The 18,234-nt window shown below is 39.3% G+C and overlaps 1 protein-coding gene across 2 annotated transcripts in view; it reads right to left on the reverse strand.

Moving 5' to 3' along the window:
- Positions 1 to 18,234, reverse strand: part of PTPN6 (protein tyrosine phosphatase non-receptor type 6) — a 1,172,112-nt gene that overhangs the window by 191,251 nt on the left and 962,627 nt on the right. For both annotated transcript variants that reach the window (XM_044079623.1, XM_044079624.1), the window contains exons 7-8: positions 1,981 to 2,077; positions 983 to 1,062 (exon numbers count right to left, since the gene is read on the reverse strand). In XM_044079623.1, coding sequence (XP_043935558.1) covers positions 983 to 1,062; positions 1,981 to 2,077 — 177 coding nt within the window. The remainder of the gene's footprint in view (positions 1 to 982; positions 1,063 to 1,980; positions 2,078 to 18,234) is intronic.

The raw sequence follows: 18,234 nt of genomic DNA on the forward strand, positions 1-18,234 counted from the left end.
GCTTTGCGGACTCCGTAGTCTCTTTTCTTGAACACATACCTCGGTTAAACTGCTTTATTGTTTGTACATGTACCGGAAGGTTTCATTTTGCTTTGCGGACTCCGTAGTCTCTTTTCTTGAATGCATACCTCGGTTAAACTGCTTTGTTGTTTGTACATGTACCAGGAGGTTTCATTTTGCTTTGCGGACTCCGTAGTCTCTTTTCTTGATTCTTTATCAGGGAATCTCATCTTAATAATAGGTTTGAGGGTTACTGGTGTATATGGTGCTGCTGATATTCAGCCGCGGGGTGTACCATTGAAAGTTTATGGACTGATCTAGCAGTCAGGTGGCTTCAGGATGGAGCAGTCGTGTTGCTATGCCTCTTACATGGTGATGAGAAGATCTGCATGTCAAGTACTTGTCTGATTCCTGGTTCATAGGACAGGATAAAGTACACTGTGTCTGGTTGCACAATGAACTAAGAAATATTTGATAACCTGACACCATCACCCAAACCACAACCCACCTTAAATGAGACAGACAGTTATAACCTGTCAATGATATCTTCAATGCCCCCCTACCACCAATCATTACAATTCTCCAAAGTTTCTTCACTTCTGATTTAATGTTTGCCTGGCACCATTTACTGCCCAGCATTGCTTGGGACAGGAGAAGCCTGGAAGGAGATTCAGGGTAGGTACTATCAGTGATTTAGGTTCTGCTTCATACCAGGCAGGTTTTTGGAAAGACGTTCCTTCCTTGTATAAGGGAAGAGAACCATGAACCAGGAAAAAAGCTACAGTGATGTATCACAGGAAAGGGGGGCACACTCTGCAAGGAAATCAACAACATAAAAGGGGTCTGCACTCACAAAAAAGTGAACTGGCACCTACATAAGATACAGCTGCAGTGTTGTCATAACATTTTTGAAATATATTTCTTTAAAAACGGTAAATGTTATCAAAATAATGAGATTTCATGGAGGAAAATGCACTGTTACCTCAACATAATTTGCGTTAATGTAATCTGAACCAAGAACATTGGGATCTCTGTCCTTCAGGATGACTCGTGTTTCATCAACTGAAATTAAAAAAAGGAAAAAGAAAACAGGTAAATAAAGTCAGGAGATATACGGATATACTAAAAAAGATACATATTACTACTAAAAACAGTTAGCACTAGTTAGTCTGTAGGAAAATCAGTGTTGGAGGAAGAAATATGACTGAGACAGACAGACAGACAGGAAATCAGTTCAAATAAGAGAGGATGGGTAAATAAATCAGGAATAATAACGACTGAAAACTATCTAAATAAATAGTGAGTTCAATATATAAACATGCAAATAACTAGATAAATATGCATATAGCTGCAGTAGTCACTACACAGGCATAGTAAAAAGTCATAGCCAGGCAGGAAAGCAGGGAGAAGTATATAGATGGATCTGTATTTATGGCTGTATGCAGACAGAGACGCAAGTAAGAGAGGCAGGCAGTGTGATACAAAAACATGTCAGAGGCGAGCAGTGAGATACAAAGCAGGTGAGACAGGCAGGCAGTGAGATGCAAAGACAGGTAAGAGAGGCAGGCAGTGATATACAAAGACAGCTAAGAGAGGCAGGTAGTGATATACAAAGTCAGGTAAGAGAGGCAGGCAGTGAGATACAAAGACAGGTAAGAGAGGCAGGTAGTGATATACAAAGTCAGGTAAGAGAGGCAGGCAATGAGACACAAAGACATATAAGGGAGGCAGGTAGTGATATACAAAGTCAGGTAAGAGAGGCAGGTAGTGATATACAAAGTCAGGTAAGAGAGGCAGGCAGTGAGATACAAAGACATATAAGGGAGGCAGGTAGTGATATACAAAGTCAGGTAAGAGAGGCAGTTAGTGATATACAAAGTCAGGTAAGAGAGGCAGGCAGTGAGATACAAACAATGGTTGAAAGGTGAGAAACATATGAGTTAATGATGAAACACAATAACATTTTTTGTTTTTACTCACAGGGTAAAATGTTCTTGTAACGATTCTTAGTCTTGTTTTCTGGACGCTGACCCTCTGCTCGACTTAATAAATTCTTAGTCTCCTGTTTTTGCAGACGCTTTTGGGGGCAGAGAGAGAGTGAAAAGGAAAACATGTATTTGAAATAGCATTCAGGCAAGGTTTTTAAAAGTATGTAACCTGAAATCATGTTATACAGGAAGCAACTCATAACCACACAAAGTAGTTGTAAAATATATAAAATGTTTCTACTTCAAGTATTCATTCTAGTTAAATCAATAGTATTTTTCATAAAAGTACAAAACTTTCTAATATGTACCTTCAAGAAGCTTTGAGAAAGGAAATTTAGGAGGAAACAGAGATGTAGAGACAAGACAGATCAACAGAGAAAGAGAGAGAGAGACAAAGAAAGCGATACGTGTATAAAAGAACATATTAAAAATCACACCAATACAGTGCACAGTTATACTGTTGTAACATAAACAATAGGCTTTGTAAGTTAATTTTATTGAAATGTTTTGTAAAGTTCAAGCCATAATTTGTATTTAAAAACTCAATAAATAATATTTAAAAAAAATAATTGAACTTCATTTTAATTATGGACAATATGATTAAAATATAAAATTATAAAAAGAATTGCCACTGCTTTAATTCAGTTTGCTCTCATTTGCTACATAAGCACTGCATTTGTGCTTGTTTGTGCATCACTCACTGCCGAGCAGCAGTGGGCGCTGTTGGCAGTTATAGACACAAACACTTCTGCCTGCACATTTTCCCTTAAGACTCTGCTGCTCCTCCATCGGTGGGTTCTCGTGACTGTCCCTCACTGACAGGTGATACATTCAGTGAAGCCCCTGAGATACCAACACAGATCCTACCCACTAGCCCTTTGTACATTTAAAACATTTAAAGCATTTAATTGATTGCAATGCGTTTTTTTAAATTGACTGATTGATTCAATTTTGGTGGGTATGTAAGTTTAATGTTGTACAGTTTACTTTGTCTGAAGAAGTCTGGTGATGCTCACCAGACGAAAGCACTTACTTGTGGTGAATAAAGATTTGTTCTGGTGTTACTTTCCTGGTTTCCGGCCTTGCGTGCTGCGTTCTGGACCTTTTGTATTTTTTGTCAAATTCTCCTGTCCTTTAGCCCAGTCAACATGGGCATCCTGAGGCAATGTAGCAATTGCCTCACGTACACTGGCAACCCACTACTTCTAGTCCACACACATTCATTATGTGAGAGATGCATCCATCTGTATCAAGCACCTGGAATCCAGGCTCTCTCATTGCTGATCAGTCAGTTCATCTGATAAGCAGGTTGCCAGCATGCACACCTCCCCTCCTGCACCTATTAAACCAACAACACATGAACCTACATATGCAGAGTTCCTTACCAGAAGCTTACCTAAACATCACATACCTCCCAAACATAAACACAAGCACGCTTCACATAATACATCCTCTGCAGAACATAGCACATATAATATATCACACACTAGTGTCTCACCAGTCAAGCCCTTAAGCCATACTAAGCTTTTAGGAGTAATAGTGGACAATAATCTCAAATTTGATCTGAATATCAATAAAACTATAAAAAAACATTAATAAGAAGCTTGGCTCATTATATAGAAGCAAATATTTTCTAACTCCATTAGCTAAGACTGCAATCGCCCGCTCACACCTACTCTCTACCCCTCTCCATGCCTCCCCCATACTCTCCAATTTGAGCAAAACTGAACTCAGTCAGCTCTCACTGTTACAGCCAGATTGCCATAGGCTCAACATACAGGACACATCACTGTCCAAACCTCAGTCTTCTTGGGTGGCTAAAACTGCCTAGCCTACTTCTGTTCAATCAGGTTATTGTAGCACACAAAATTCTGTACCACCCTGAAAATACTCTGGCACTCAAAAATATCATAAAGCCATACAGTAATTCAAGGCAACTACGATCATCCAATAAACTGTTGGTCCAAACCCACAAAGTCATTAACTAAGCCGGTGACTCCCTGTTTGCCAACGTCATTGGTAAAACTTGGAATTCACTTCCATGTAACCTTACCCTTGAACCTTCTTTAAGTCTCTTCAAAAAAGGTCTCAAACAGTATTTTAAAGAGCACTGGCTTTGTCCCTGTACTAACCTTCAATGCCTTATTTAAATTAATATTGTATGCATCTCTTGCTCATAATAGCTTGCTGCATCCTGTTGTTTTTGTATACTATTGCACACTATGTATATTGTGAGTACCTACTAGAGGGCTTTGTAAATACATTTGACTCATATCTGTTATGTTCTGTCTGTGTTATCTGGAGCTTTTCTCCCCGGGCCTCCGCTGAAAATGGACATATATCCAGTCGGACTATCCCAGTCAACAAGTGTAAAATAAAATAAATAACACAAAAACAAACATCTTAATCATAGGTAACTCAACTTTCCTGTGCAGGCATGCCCTGCTTGCTAGGTATACGTCTCCCTTCTTCCCCATCTCATCTGCAGTAGAGCATTGTCTATCAGCTAACCAGATCCTCATGTTCTCAGGCAAAGTGCTAAGGGCTTGTTCCCTCACCAAAAGGTCTGCCAGCCCTTCAAAAGTGGTGACCTGACATCCACTCACCCACCTATGGAAATAAGTGCTCAGTTTAGCAACATATTCACAAACACTTTCATCTGCCCCACGTCTATGCTCACAAAACTTTTTTCTCTAAGCTTCTTTACAGTATTATAATTTAAGAAATCACTGTCAGACAGTTTGGACAAAATAGTTACAGCTTTACCGTGGAGTAAGGGGGTCAGGAACCATACCTAGAGTATTTGGACAACATCATACTTTTTACATACCCTCTCAAATATATGAATTAAACTATCAAAATTATCCCCCTCTGTAAAGTATGGAAGAAATGTACTGACATTTGTTGCTTCTGGGGTTCAGTTACTCCCTTTCCCATTACCTCCATGACTCTGGCGATGAGTCAGCATCTCCTTTTCATGCTGCCTCTGCCTCTCCTTCTCCTCGGCTTCCAGGCATTGCAGTTTCTCATTTTCCTCACTCATACCTCATTCTCTCTGCTGCTTTTATTTCCAAACACTTGGCCTCCAACTCAAGTCTCTTTAGCTCCAGATGGATTTTTAAGTCCTCTGTAGAAAGGTTGAGCTGTCCATTCTCTGAGTGTTGTACATCTCCATTGCCAGTCTGATCATCCTCCTGATTTCTATTTTCTGCTACAGCTGTGACTAAAGCTGCAATCATGCCTGCTTTAGTCAGGTTTCCATGCACCAGTCCTTTAGCCTGGCACATCTCAGCCAAATGGCTCCTTATCAACTTGTCATACTCCTCTGCTGACATGCTTGCCTGCTCTCCCTGACTAACTAAGCTAACAAAAGAAATAAAACAATTGTGATCTGAACTCTGAATGTTCGCTGTGTTGCTGATTTAGATTACAAAAACACTTTCAGTGATCACTGTACACAAGCTACAGGAATTCACTCTACCCACACCACTACAAGACAATTAATATGTGATGTGGATATCCCACCACTGCCAAACAATTAATATGTGATGTGGATATCCCACCACTGCCAAACAATTAATATGTGATATGGATAACCTACCACTGCCAAACAATTAATATGTGAGCCCCCGTGCACTGGCCAGTAATCAAGGAGCCTTAATCCTCACCACTAGCACTAATGAGGGACATCCACATTGGGAGGATAACAAGTGCACACACAGTAAAGTACAATTTAAGCGCACATTGGGAAGGATAACACGTACACACACAGTAAAGTACAATTTCCCTTTAGAGCACACAGCTATCACAGTCAGTCTGTGGGCTGGTTTCTCCCTTTCTCTCCAGATCCCTAATAAGACTTCCCACTGGCACTGCTATAGGGTTCAGATCTCAGCCAAGTAGCCAAAACCTCCAGTATCCTCTCTGTCCAACCAGTGCTTCGTGTCCCTGCCCAAGTAACCCACACACTCACACACACACACACACACACACACACACACACACACACACACACACACACACACACACACACACACACACACACACACACACACACACACACACACACACACACACACACACACACACACACACACACACACACACACACTTTGAGATTTGATTTATATACAGACACACAGACACTCCTGGGGAAGGCTGGCACAGGTTCACTACCTATGTTCCCTTCTGCCCAGGATATAAGGTAGTAATCCACTGCCACCAGCAACTCTTATCAGCTACTATAAAGGCCCTCACCAAAGGGTGTCCAAGTCTACTGTGCAATGTTACTGATATCCAAATAGTACTTGAGACTGAGACGTAAAGGCTATTTAGGAGTAGCTTATATAGTATTGCCAAATACATGCAAGTGCTCTTAGAGCTTAAATATCTCTACACAAAACAGCCACAGTTAAGAGGTTTAAATATATTTAATAATAAATCATAAAAATGCAAGACAATACTTATTAACTCAACACAATAACATTGGAGAGTTCAGAAATCACAGGAAATGCTTTAAAACATTGTAGGATAGTCTGACATAAATATAGAAAACAGCTGGACTAACCTTACTATTTCTATCTCTAAGAGAAATCACTGATCTAAATATCTTACAGAGCAAGCAAATATAGATGAGAAGTGCTGGTGAGCTGATGTGTTCAGGTTCAGACACAAATATAAAACTCTATTCTTTTTCTCTCTGAGACTGTCTTAAATTGATAATACAATTTACTGCTGAGTCATTTCAGATCACATCATTCTTGACACTTCTGCTTAAGTTTCCCAGGCTCACAGAACTTAACACAACTGCTACAAAGCCATAGCAATAAAAGACATTTTACAGGTGAAACCTAGTAATTATCTCTGTCTTAGAACTACAGAAAGAATTTACTAGCCCAGACATCCTGTCTCCTAGCTTGAGATCACATACAGTCATAAATTCTTTACTTATCAGCTTTCTTCCGACAGGGTGCACTGTGGTTACATTTTTGAAGCTCAATACATAACACAGTTTTCTTTACATTTGTGAAACAAGCCTGTGGACATATTAATATTTACAAAGACATAGAATTATTTACAAAATTCTATCTAGCTGGTCTGGCAGTCTTCACGTTTTATCACAGCAACACACCCCTTAGAGTTGACGCAGTAGTCAGAGACTTAGGGACATACATAGATAGTAATCTAGCCTTTGATTATCACGTGTCTATAGTGGTGAAGAAATCATTCCATGTTGCACAATTTATAAACAAAGATATGGCATCTAAGTCCAAGGAAGTCATTGTTCCACTATATTCGGCATTCATCAGACCTATCATTGAGTACAATGCCCCCTTTGGTATGTACCTAACCAGGTATATCCAACAACTGGAATGTCCATAAAGGTTCCTCACTAAAAGAATACAGGGTGTAAGTAATATGTCCTATGCTGACCGCCTCAAGGCCCTATCGTTGTATCCTGTTTCCTACAGGCTTTTGAGGGGAGATTAATGGCTGGCATATAGGGCATTGTCAGACCCCACTCTGATGGATCTCCTGCATATCCACAAAATAAACAGCAGCAGAATTTCCCATTATAAAGACTTAAACCTTGCCTCTGATATAAATAGGACCTGCTGGAAAGATAGGTATGTATCCCAGAGACTACCCCGTCTGTGGAACAATTATTTATTTTATTTATTTATTAGCAGTTGGTTTACCAGGATAGTCCATTGGGCCAATACCAAAACAAAGGTTACAAAAGAGATTACAAGCTCCCCATCCATGTGAAGCAGAGCTACTCCCTAACCCAATTTAAGTGCAACTTGGACAATTGGAAGGGAAACCGGATATTCATCCCTGGTTTGGCACCTAATGTCTCTAATGCAAACAGGTAACCTGTAAATGGTTCATCGCTCAGGCCCATGCTAACACTTATCAAGGGTATCAGAACTTGTCAGAGATTTGGGATGCATGGCTAGGCTTAAAAAGGCTCTTGTGGTAGTTAGCCTAGTAAACACCTATGAACCTATGATAGTTACCAGGGATGGATTACTTCCCAAAGGATACTATTATGCATTCCTTAGCATTTAGTTTTAGTCTATGGCTCTGACACCAGTTGTTTGCCTGTGTCAGTCCCTCCTGGAGAACATTTGTGTCAGTGTGAGATTCAATGACAGCTCCTAATTTGAAATCATCTGCAAATTTAGTCAGCCGGAGACCACTGACATTGGCCTTGACTTCTGAGAAGTAAATGCCAAAAAGGAGAGGTCCAAGGACTAACCCCTGAGGGACTCCACTTGTGACTGGCCTGTTTATTCCCCAATTCTAAATTCCTTGGTTCTGCCTGTGAGCATCCCTCTCCTAACATAACTTTCTACCATATTTAGTCTTCTCAACTATCCCTTCCAAATTTCTCCTCACTAGACATATGTTACATCACTTCCTAAACCATCCTTAATCGATTATTCTAGTATTCACTCTCTCCCTTCTCGGTCTTTCACTGCGCCTCCTCCTTCTTTCACCCAGTTTGAGTTATTTACTTGATGTCGGTCTGTACATTCCATATATTGACTTTTTCTTGTAAACACAATTTTGAACTCATTCAGGAATACGAATGTAATCTCTGGATATGTGATCATCATTTTTGTTCCTTATCTTAAAATATTTTTTACGTTAACAATTTAAAAATACTTATTCTGTATGTTCAATGTGGAGCTTTTCTCCCCACCATCTGCTTAAAATGGGCCCTGTCTGGTTCAGTCAGATTATTGCAGTAAGCAAATGAAAATAAATAAAGAAATGACTTTACTATTTTGGCCTGTATGTCAGGACAGCATCATGTCCAGACATACTCCAAGGTCCACTAGTAATGAGAAGGAAGACGGGTAGAACGACAATTTTTGGAGGGATTAAGAAATCGACTGTGCCTACTGACTAGATGAATAACATGCTTATTGTGGTTAAATATGGTGGGCTGTATAAGCATAGAGAGATCCAAAATGGAATAGAACCATAGATATGAAATATTTGCTATTTTCCTGTAGAAAACTTTAGAGTTGAATGCTGTGTCCTTGCTGTAACATTAGATCTTCGAGATCAATTTCTGCCACTTCATAAATAGGGCTGATAGCTGCAGGCAGTGGTCACTCACACCTTTAAGATTCTCAAAAACTCTTCTGCTAGTTCCCATAAGGCACTATAACACCTCTTCACCCAAGATTGACTTTACCCTCCTTTCTGCATAACTAAAAATGGTATAGCTATAACGTGCATTCGCCTGATCCCCTGTAAGAAGAAATATTTGCTTTAGGCAGGGAGATGGCGGGTAAGTATGTTGAAGTAAAGAGACATGGGTCATACAAAGCTAATGTTGCATTAAGCAAATAACTTTTTTATCTTACATGATCCAGTCCATTCAATTCCAACAGCAGGCAGAGTCCGCAGAGTCTCCTGTTTGGTGGCATCATGACTGAATACCACAACGAATGGAAATTCTGAAGACTGAATGTTGAGACTACATCCACTTATAGTGTCTTATGAATGTATACAGAGAAGTCCATGTTGCAGGTGCACAATTATTATCAATGGTGGTATTTCTGAGGAAAACCAGTGATGTATCTGTAGTAAACCTGATACACCTGGCAGTACTTTATACCTTTAGTAGACCTGATACACCTGGCAGGGCTTTATACCTGTAGTTCGCCTGATACACCTGTATTTATAACAAAATAAAACAGTGTAAGAAACTTCTCTGTGTGGAAGATTTTCAGTCCATATATTTCTAGTTAATCACTGTATATTAATCAGATCAGACAATAGTAGTAGAAGTAGCGAACGTAAACTCGTCAAGTCAAAAAGTAATAATAGAAAATATATAATTCTACAGCATTACTAAGTATTTTTTTCTGGTTCTCTTTTTTCCACTTTATTCAAAAATGAACTAAGGTTGATATATTTCCAGCCATGTAATATATTGCCTTGCATAAAATCACAGACTTAATAATCTACTTAATAATTTGGTTAAATAAGATGTACCATTAAAGTACATTAGGGCTATATATTATTATGACAGCTACTAGGTAGGGCAGGACCAGCTCGAATGTCACACTGATGGGGGAAGGGATGTGAATTTAACATGTGTACCAATAACACTTTGTTTTACAGCACAATAAACCACTCCCATGCCTGATAAAAAGTATATATATATTTAGAAAGCTTGTGAGGAAATTATTACTCTATTTTTGTTTTACTTGGATCGCTTGTCTGTGTACTTAATAAAGGATTTTCGACTGGAAACAGACTACCTGCCTTGCTTGGATTACTTTAGAATACTTAGTAATGCTGTAGAATTATATATTTTCTATTATTACTTTTTGACTTGACGAGTTTACGTTCGCTACTTCTACTACTATTGTCTGATCTGATTAATATACAGTGATTAACTAGAAATATATGGACTGAAAATCTTCCACACAGAGAAGTTTCTTACACTGTTTTGTTTTTAGACCCACTACACTTTAGTGGGTTGTTTTGAGACTTCGGGGATACCACGGAGATTACTTGTTATTTGTAGCAAAAGGAAACATTGATCTGAAAGCCACGTTAAAGTAACATTTTAACACTTTCTGATCTGCTTTGCCCATAGCAGACAATACAAAAAACTGACTATCCTTTCTAATTTCTTTAGTTCTGCCAAAGCGAAACATTAGTTTGTAGTACACACCTCTAGACAGCATAAGCTGTTACAGAGCTGCGGAAAAATACCACTAAGTTAACGGACTTGTTAAAGTTAATTACTGTGGCTGCTTTGGCATGAAAGTAGAGCTAGTGCATAAAGACACATGACCTTATAGAAAAAATATGGGACTTTGGATGGAACGACTATAAGTTCTGAGACCTGACTGGTGCAGTAACTGCCACTAAAGACCGAATCTTCCAACAACTAATTAGGATCAGCTTTGGCTGCTGATTCAAATGGTGGCAGACTTACCTTCTCTAGAATAAAATTCAAATGCTACATGGATACCAGTTCTGTGCAAATAGGCTTTAAAAGAAATGCACCTCTTATGAAGGTTGTGCAAACTTCAAGACTGCCAGTGAGATGAACTGAAATCCATAGTGAAATCTGGAAATGGCTGCTAGATGTATGTTTGTAGTGGAATAGCTAGACTCTTGATTTAAAGAATCTGGAAAAAAATACAAGACAACAGCAATCAGAGATGGGAAAGAACCTGGACCTTCTCAGATGTTCCACAGAGAGAATTGTATTGATTTACTTCTATATTCTTTCCTGGTAGATTTTATTTGAGCAACTGTAAGGATTTTATGACCAGCCTATAAGGGGGAGCATGTTCCCCGAGCATCAGTGAAACTAGAAGAACCATGCATTCAATCTGAGGGATTAGACGCCTGGGTGTGGCTTGCCAGATGAAAAGGACAGAAGATTCTTCAGGTCTCTGAGAAGAAAAGATTTCTTTAGAAGATAAGACTCAACAGGCCAATGTGAGGGCTATGGGAATGACTTTCGCCTTACTTTGTTTTGCCTTCTGCAGGTTTTTCATTATAAGAGGACAGGGAGAAAAGACATAAAGGGAGTCTGGAGGCACTGCCAGACCAGAGCATCCCACGAAGTCTGTTCCTGTGTGATAAAGAGGGAGAAATAGCTGCTGCATTTGGTATTGGTCAGGAATGCAAATAATTCCCAGCAATGATTTCCCTATTGGTAAAAGATTATGCTTCCCACTGATAGATGGAGGGACATCTTCTGAGCCATCTGTAAGTATTGCCTGAGCTTGATTGTTAGACAGTTGGCTTGACCAGTTGGCTTGACCAATAATATCCATGTCTATCAGAAAGTGATTAGTGTTTCTGGAGACTTTATACATGGAATTTTTACATAGATCTTTTTATACACCTTTGATGATGAATAAAATAAATAATAAAGATAATTTATGTAAGAGATGTAATGTAGAAATTAATACTGACTGGGCTCATATGTTTTATGACTGTATAAAATTGAAAGAATACTGGAAGTCAGTTAATGAATTTTTGCAGGCTCTTTTTACAGATAATTTCATTATTTCTAAATCTCTTATATTATTCAACACACCTGTACCTCAAAGTGTTAAAAAGGTTAAGCTTCCCTTGTTATGGTCTATTCTAGCAGTGGCTAGGAAAATAATAACCAGAAATTGGATTTCAGATACACCTCCTTCGTTCAATGAATTTAAAATGTTATGAATATAGTGTGCCATATGGAAATAAACACAATTAGGTCAAGAACAACTAGAAAAACATCTTATTATATTGTATGGGATAATTTACAAAATTTGTTAAAAAAATCCTAATTTCAATAGCATGGTATTTTAGTTTAATTAATTGATCTGATTGTAGTGGATGTCTTTGTAAATACTTTAGTTGTTTTGTTGAATGTTATAATCATATCTATTTTAAATTACTTGTATAAAATTGTTATGATATTTCTCTTGTATGTTAAAACAATAAACCTGTTTTGAAAAAAAAAGAAAGTGATTAGTGGACAAAGCCCATTCTCATAACCTCATGACCTCTTGACACAGGGGTCGAGTAGGTCCCTGTTCACTCATGTATGAACCTATAAACCACTGCTATGTTGTTTCAGGGGATGGCTATCATATCCAGAGAGACAGAGAGAGAAGATCTCAAAATGCTTGCATTGTAAGGAGGATTGTCCCATCACTTTGACACTGATCCCTTGTACTCTCAGCTCTAAACAACGCACCCCACCCCAGGGCAGAAGTATCTATGATAAATATCACACTTGGAGAAATGGGGGAATAAAGAAACTGTCCTGAAATAGATTAGCTGGAAGAAGTCACCAGGACAGATGCAGACTGCTAAACCATGAGATCTGTATTGGCTGAGGCACTGAGTCTGTATTTGGAAATCATGGAAGCCTGAGTGTCCATTGAAAAACCCTTATATGATACCTTCCAAATGGGATAAACATGGCCCTTATATGATACCTTCCAAACGGGATAAACATGGCTGTTTCTGCCATGAAAAACAGAGCTTTCAGGCAGCAAGCAGTCATCACTATTGGAACATTTAGAAGATTGCAGATAGTTTAGTATATTCTATGGTTAAAGAATGACAATGCAAGGCTTTATATCTGGATGACGGCTGACGATTTGTGTTTGTGACGGCACTGTCTGCGACTTTGCATTCATTGTTCACTAAGATTATCAGTTACCTCAGCAGATGAAGATGATAGTAATCTGCTTTCATCAGTGAGTCCCTTGCTGAGGCTGTAGTGAGATAAGGGAATTCTCTTGTCACTGTCAGCCTGAGATGAACTGTGACAGCATCTGTGCATTTGGCGAATACCCTGGCACCTGTAGTGAGACCAGATTGGAGGGCTCTGAGATGGTAATGACTGGACCCCACCATAAAGTACAGGAACTTCCTGGACAGCTTGACTATCTTTATGTGTAGATAGGTATCCTGAAGATTCAGACAGACCATCTTGTCTCCCTTTTCTGAATATGGAAATACTGACTGCATCACGACCATCTAGACTCATCTTTTTTACATGTAAATTTAGTCCAGTAAAGTCTAAGTAAAGTCTAAGATGGGCCTGCAGTCCTTCATCTTCTTGGGAACTAAAAAGAATCCTAAATAAACTCTAGACCCTAGCTGGTCTGGTGGAACCTCTTGGATGGCTCTTTTTAATAGCAGATTTTTCACCTCTAATCTGTTCATTGACTGTTGATATAGGTTCTGAGGTGGACTTTGCAGGAGATAACATTGTGGTGCAGTATCATTATCAATGGGAAGCATAATTGCCTTTGGTGCAGTAGGCTGTGGTTTCTATTCCCACACCATGTAAATGGATTGCTGATACTGCAGTGCAGCATAAGGGGGTGCTGTGCTCCTGAATGTGCTGATGTGCTGTGGGTTCTACCCCCACACCAGGTAGATGGATTGCTGACACTGCAGTGCAGCATGAAGGGGGTGGCCCACTCCTGGAAGTGTCAGCCTTTGGATGAGATGTTAAATTGAGGTTTCATGTTTTTGAGTTAGGGGTAGCTCAGGTGGATGTAAATGATCCCAAGGCATCTATCGAAAAGAGAAGGGGAAGTCCTCCAATGTCCTGGTGACATTTCTCCTAGTAGTATAACTGCCGCCTCTGGTCTCCCCTGAAAAGAGGGCACTAGCTTAGTGGGACAAACCCAGTTAACAAAGGATAAATAAATAAAATAAAATTGGAATGTTGGAAACTCTGCATATTATCTCCCTGATTTACCTGTTCTGCATAATTGCCTGTCATGCAGCAAGGTGTCAGAAGATTCAACACATGGCTACCTACAGAGCGGTAGAGTTAGACAAGTCCACAGGGATTTTACAGTCCACCAAGAAATTCATCTGATGCAAAAAAGTACTACAGAGTTCATAACTTCACCTTCACCTTGGCAGTCACAGAACACAGCTGTCCTGTGCACGTTCAAAGCCACTTCTGTATTTTATTGATTACTTTCAGCCAACATGTGTATCAGTTATTACCTAGGCACACCATCTTCTTTCCCAAACCTAAAAGAACACTCTCTGGCAAAAGGTATGCCTTCCACAAATTCCTTTTCATGCATTGTCATGTACTAAATGAGTAATAGGCATACCTTTTGCCAGAGAGTGTTCTTTTAGGTTTGGGAAAGAAGATGGTGTGCCTAGGTAATAACTGATGCACAGTATCATATCACTGATACATAGTATACTAGTCAGTAAGAACCCCCAGTCATATATAACAGGCTGCTTATCAGATAGCCTCAGTGATCACTCCCCAAACATTCCTACTAAAAAAATACCTGTACCAAGCTAAACCTGTCATCTATCGTCAAATACGTAAAAAAATAAACTTTAACCCACTCACATTCATCTCATCCCTCAAAGAATGTAACTGGCATGCTCTAAAGTACCTCAGTCTAGATGGCGCAGTTGAATTTTTTAATACTACCTTCCTGAACATTCTTAATTACCATGTCCCCATAAGATTTTCAAGAACCAAAGCACAACCCTCCCCATGGCTACAGAAAACCACTAAGTCAGAAATGAAAAACAGGGATAAAGCCTGGGAGCACTGGCGCAAAACCAAAACCCCCACAGCTAGACAGAAATTACTAGAACTACGCAATAGAGTGAAAAAGCTAATAAAATGGGACAAATTCCAATACTACCAGTCTGCCCTAGATTCCTCACAACACAGCCCCAAACAATTCTGGTACTCCGTAAACTCCATCCTCCACCCAGGTAAAGTCAGTACCCCTCCTCCTAACATCCCTCACTCCTCAGAAAATATTGCTACTTCATTCAACACACACTTCACCCAAACCATACTATCACTAGCTAAACAACACAACCCCCCCCTCCAACCCACACCTTCAACTAGTAATCTCCCCACTGCCTTCTCTTTTTCTCCTGTACCTACCTCCAACATAAAAAAAAACTCTTAACTAAACTTAAACCCACCAAATTAGCAGCAGACAACCTCCCAAGTGAATACCTACAAATCGCAGCTGATGCTCTGGCCTACCCAGTATCCATCTTGATTAACCGATCTCTGTCAGAAAGTTACGTTCCCACATTGTGGAAAGTCTCACATATAATTCCCCTCCACAAAGGCGGACCCTCTGCAGAACTAACCAATTACTGCCCCATAGCTATTCTCTCTCCACTCTCCAAAATACTAGAGAGATGCATACACTCTCAGGTCTCACACTACCTCCTTACTAACAACCTCCTTTCCAGTACACAGCATGGTTTTCGACCAAGCCATAGCACCACCACTGCCTTACTCTCCTTTACTAACACTATCCTTCAGCATAAAAACAATGGCTATCTCTCTTCTGCTACTTTTCTAGGCCTATCTAAAGCATTTGACATGGTCCCACACAAACAACTTATCTCTGTCCTCAGTAACCTATCCTTCTCACAATCAGTCACCAACTGGTTTCAGAGTTACCTGTCTGACCGCCAACAATCCATTGTATGGCAGAATGACATATCTCCCCAACTACCTGTCTCCATAGGGGTTCCCCAAGGATCCATCCTTGGACCCCTACTTTTCTCTGTTTACACCAGTAATCTAGCCTCTGCCACCAAACATGGCACACTCATCCAATACGCTGATGACTCAACCATCATCTGCTCAGCCCAGTCCCTACCCAAACTGCAAAAAGTCACACAGGAAGCCTTTTCCTCTGTTGAAACATGGTTATCCGATGCCCAATTAATACTCAACCCAAACAAAACTAAACTACTCATCTTCCAACCCACCAAACATACTCAAAACAACTCTCACTTTAACATCACAGCAAAAGACAACACCACTATATACCCAACTGAACACACCAAATTGCTAGGAGTGGAAATAGACAATAAACTAAAATTTGACATTCACATATCCATGACCATAAAAAAAGTCCACAAAAAACTAGGAGCATTATACAGAAATAACAATTTCTCACCAAAGCAGCAAAGATTTCAATAGCAAATTCCTACCTTATCTCCAGCCTACTTTATGCCTCTCCAGTATATACCAACCTAAGGCAATGTGATCTAAACAAGCTAGAGACCTGCTACAACAAAATCACCAAATTTGCCACAGGGGCATCCTACTGTAGTCACCACTGTCTCTCACTTGCTGAACTGGGCTGGCTTGAACTCCCTCACCTCCTTCAGTGGTATCAACTCTCACTCGCCCACAAACTAGTAAACCATCCACTAAATGTCCCATCCCTCCAGAATCTACTCCAACCCTATCGCACCACCAGACCACTAAGATCCAGCAACAAAAATCACTTTCAGATCACTAAAGCCAATAACTCTGCTGGTGAAGCACTATTCTCTTGCGCCATAGCCAAATTATGGAACTCACTCCCACCCACAATTACCTCCGTGCCATCATGCACCAACTTCAAAACTTTATTAAAAGCGCACCTAAAAACATGCTGGCTATGCCCTTGCAACTCCCACTCTAATATCATCCACCCCATCCAACTACTACCTTTCTTTCACCTCCACTAACTACCTTGATGATAGCAAGCTCAGATGCTCATAAGCCTAGTACTTATTATACAGCAGGAACTTCTCATTGTTACATTTGTTAATGCCTGTTATGTACTTCACAGATAAAGATTCTAGTTGTCTATTGATGTACTATGTTCTTCATCTGTAAATATGTTGTAAGTAATTTCTATGTTAAATTGTTAATCGCTATGTAATCGAGTGTAACTACTGTCTGTTTATTTTACTGTGGAGCTTTTCTCCCCGGGCCTCCGCTGAAAATGGACCCACATCCAGTCGGACACTCCCGGTCAACAAATTTAAATAAATAAATAAATAAATAAATAAAATAAATGATAATAAAAGCACATGTCTTACCTGGAAGTGTGCTTAACAATGTATCTACGAAACATATTTATGGGAACTAAAAGTTTATTAAATTCATACATCAACAGTAGAAAGTAACTAAAAAATGAAACATATGTACACATAGACAAATAAAAAATTAAAAACAACGCCTGTAACTGAAGCACCCCTGCCCACTTTAGTAATGTGTGTTAACGCAAACATTAATCCCGCCCCTGCTCCTAACCCTAAATATACACCTTACCTTTAAAAAAAAAAAAAAAAAACTTTCCGTAACACTATCACTATTCAGACAAATTTTGTCTGAATGTGGTTGGAGGGCAATTCTTATAAGACTGCAAAAAAAGATGTTTTCCAGTTGCAATATTTTTTTGTTTGTTATGAGACTGAGCTTCATTGGATACTTAGGCTCGCTGCACACAGGGATAAGGGTCTTAATGAAACAGTTTCCCTTAAACCCCATTTGAAAGACAGGAAGTTACGATAATATACAAGTATTTTAATACCCATGAAATTGAACTTATCTGTATATATTTGTCTTAGTAAGTTCATTTTTAAGTAGTTGTATAGTTTTGTGAATTTTTTATGTTTTATCTGTATGAGTACCATTGTGTTTGAAGGCTTAATCAATGATTACATTCATTGCTATGGTTAAGCACACATTATAGTAGGGAGAGGTACATACTTTTTGTATTAAGTGTTACATGTAGAAATAGAGATGGTATATTTTGGGGACCTGATTAACATAACAGAATAGGCTGAGCTTCATTGAATATTTAGGCTCGCTGTGTACAGGGGTAAAAGTCTAATGAAATAGTATCCCTTAAACCTCATTAGAAAGGAAGGTAGTTACGTTAATATA

The sequence above is a fragment of the Protopterus annectens genome, chromosome 8.part0, assembly GCF_019279795.1.
Source record: "Protopterus annectens isolate FY-2018-M chromosome 8.part0, PAN1.0, whole genome shotgun sequence".
Lineage (NCBI taxonomy): Eukaryota > Metazoa > Chordata > Ceratodontiformes > Protopteridae > Protopterus > Protopterus annectens.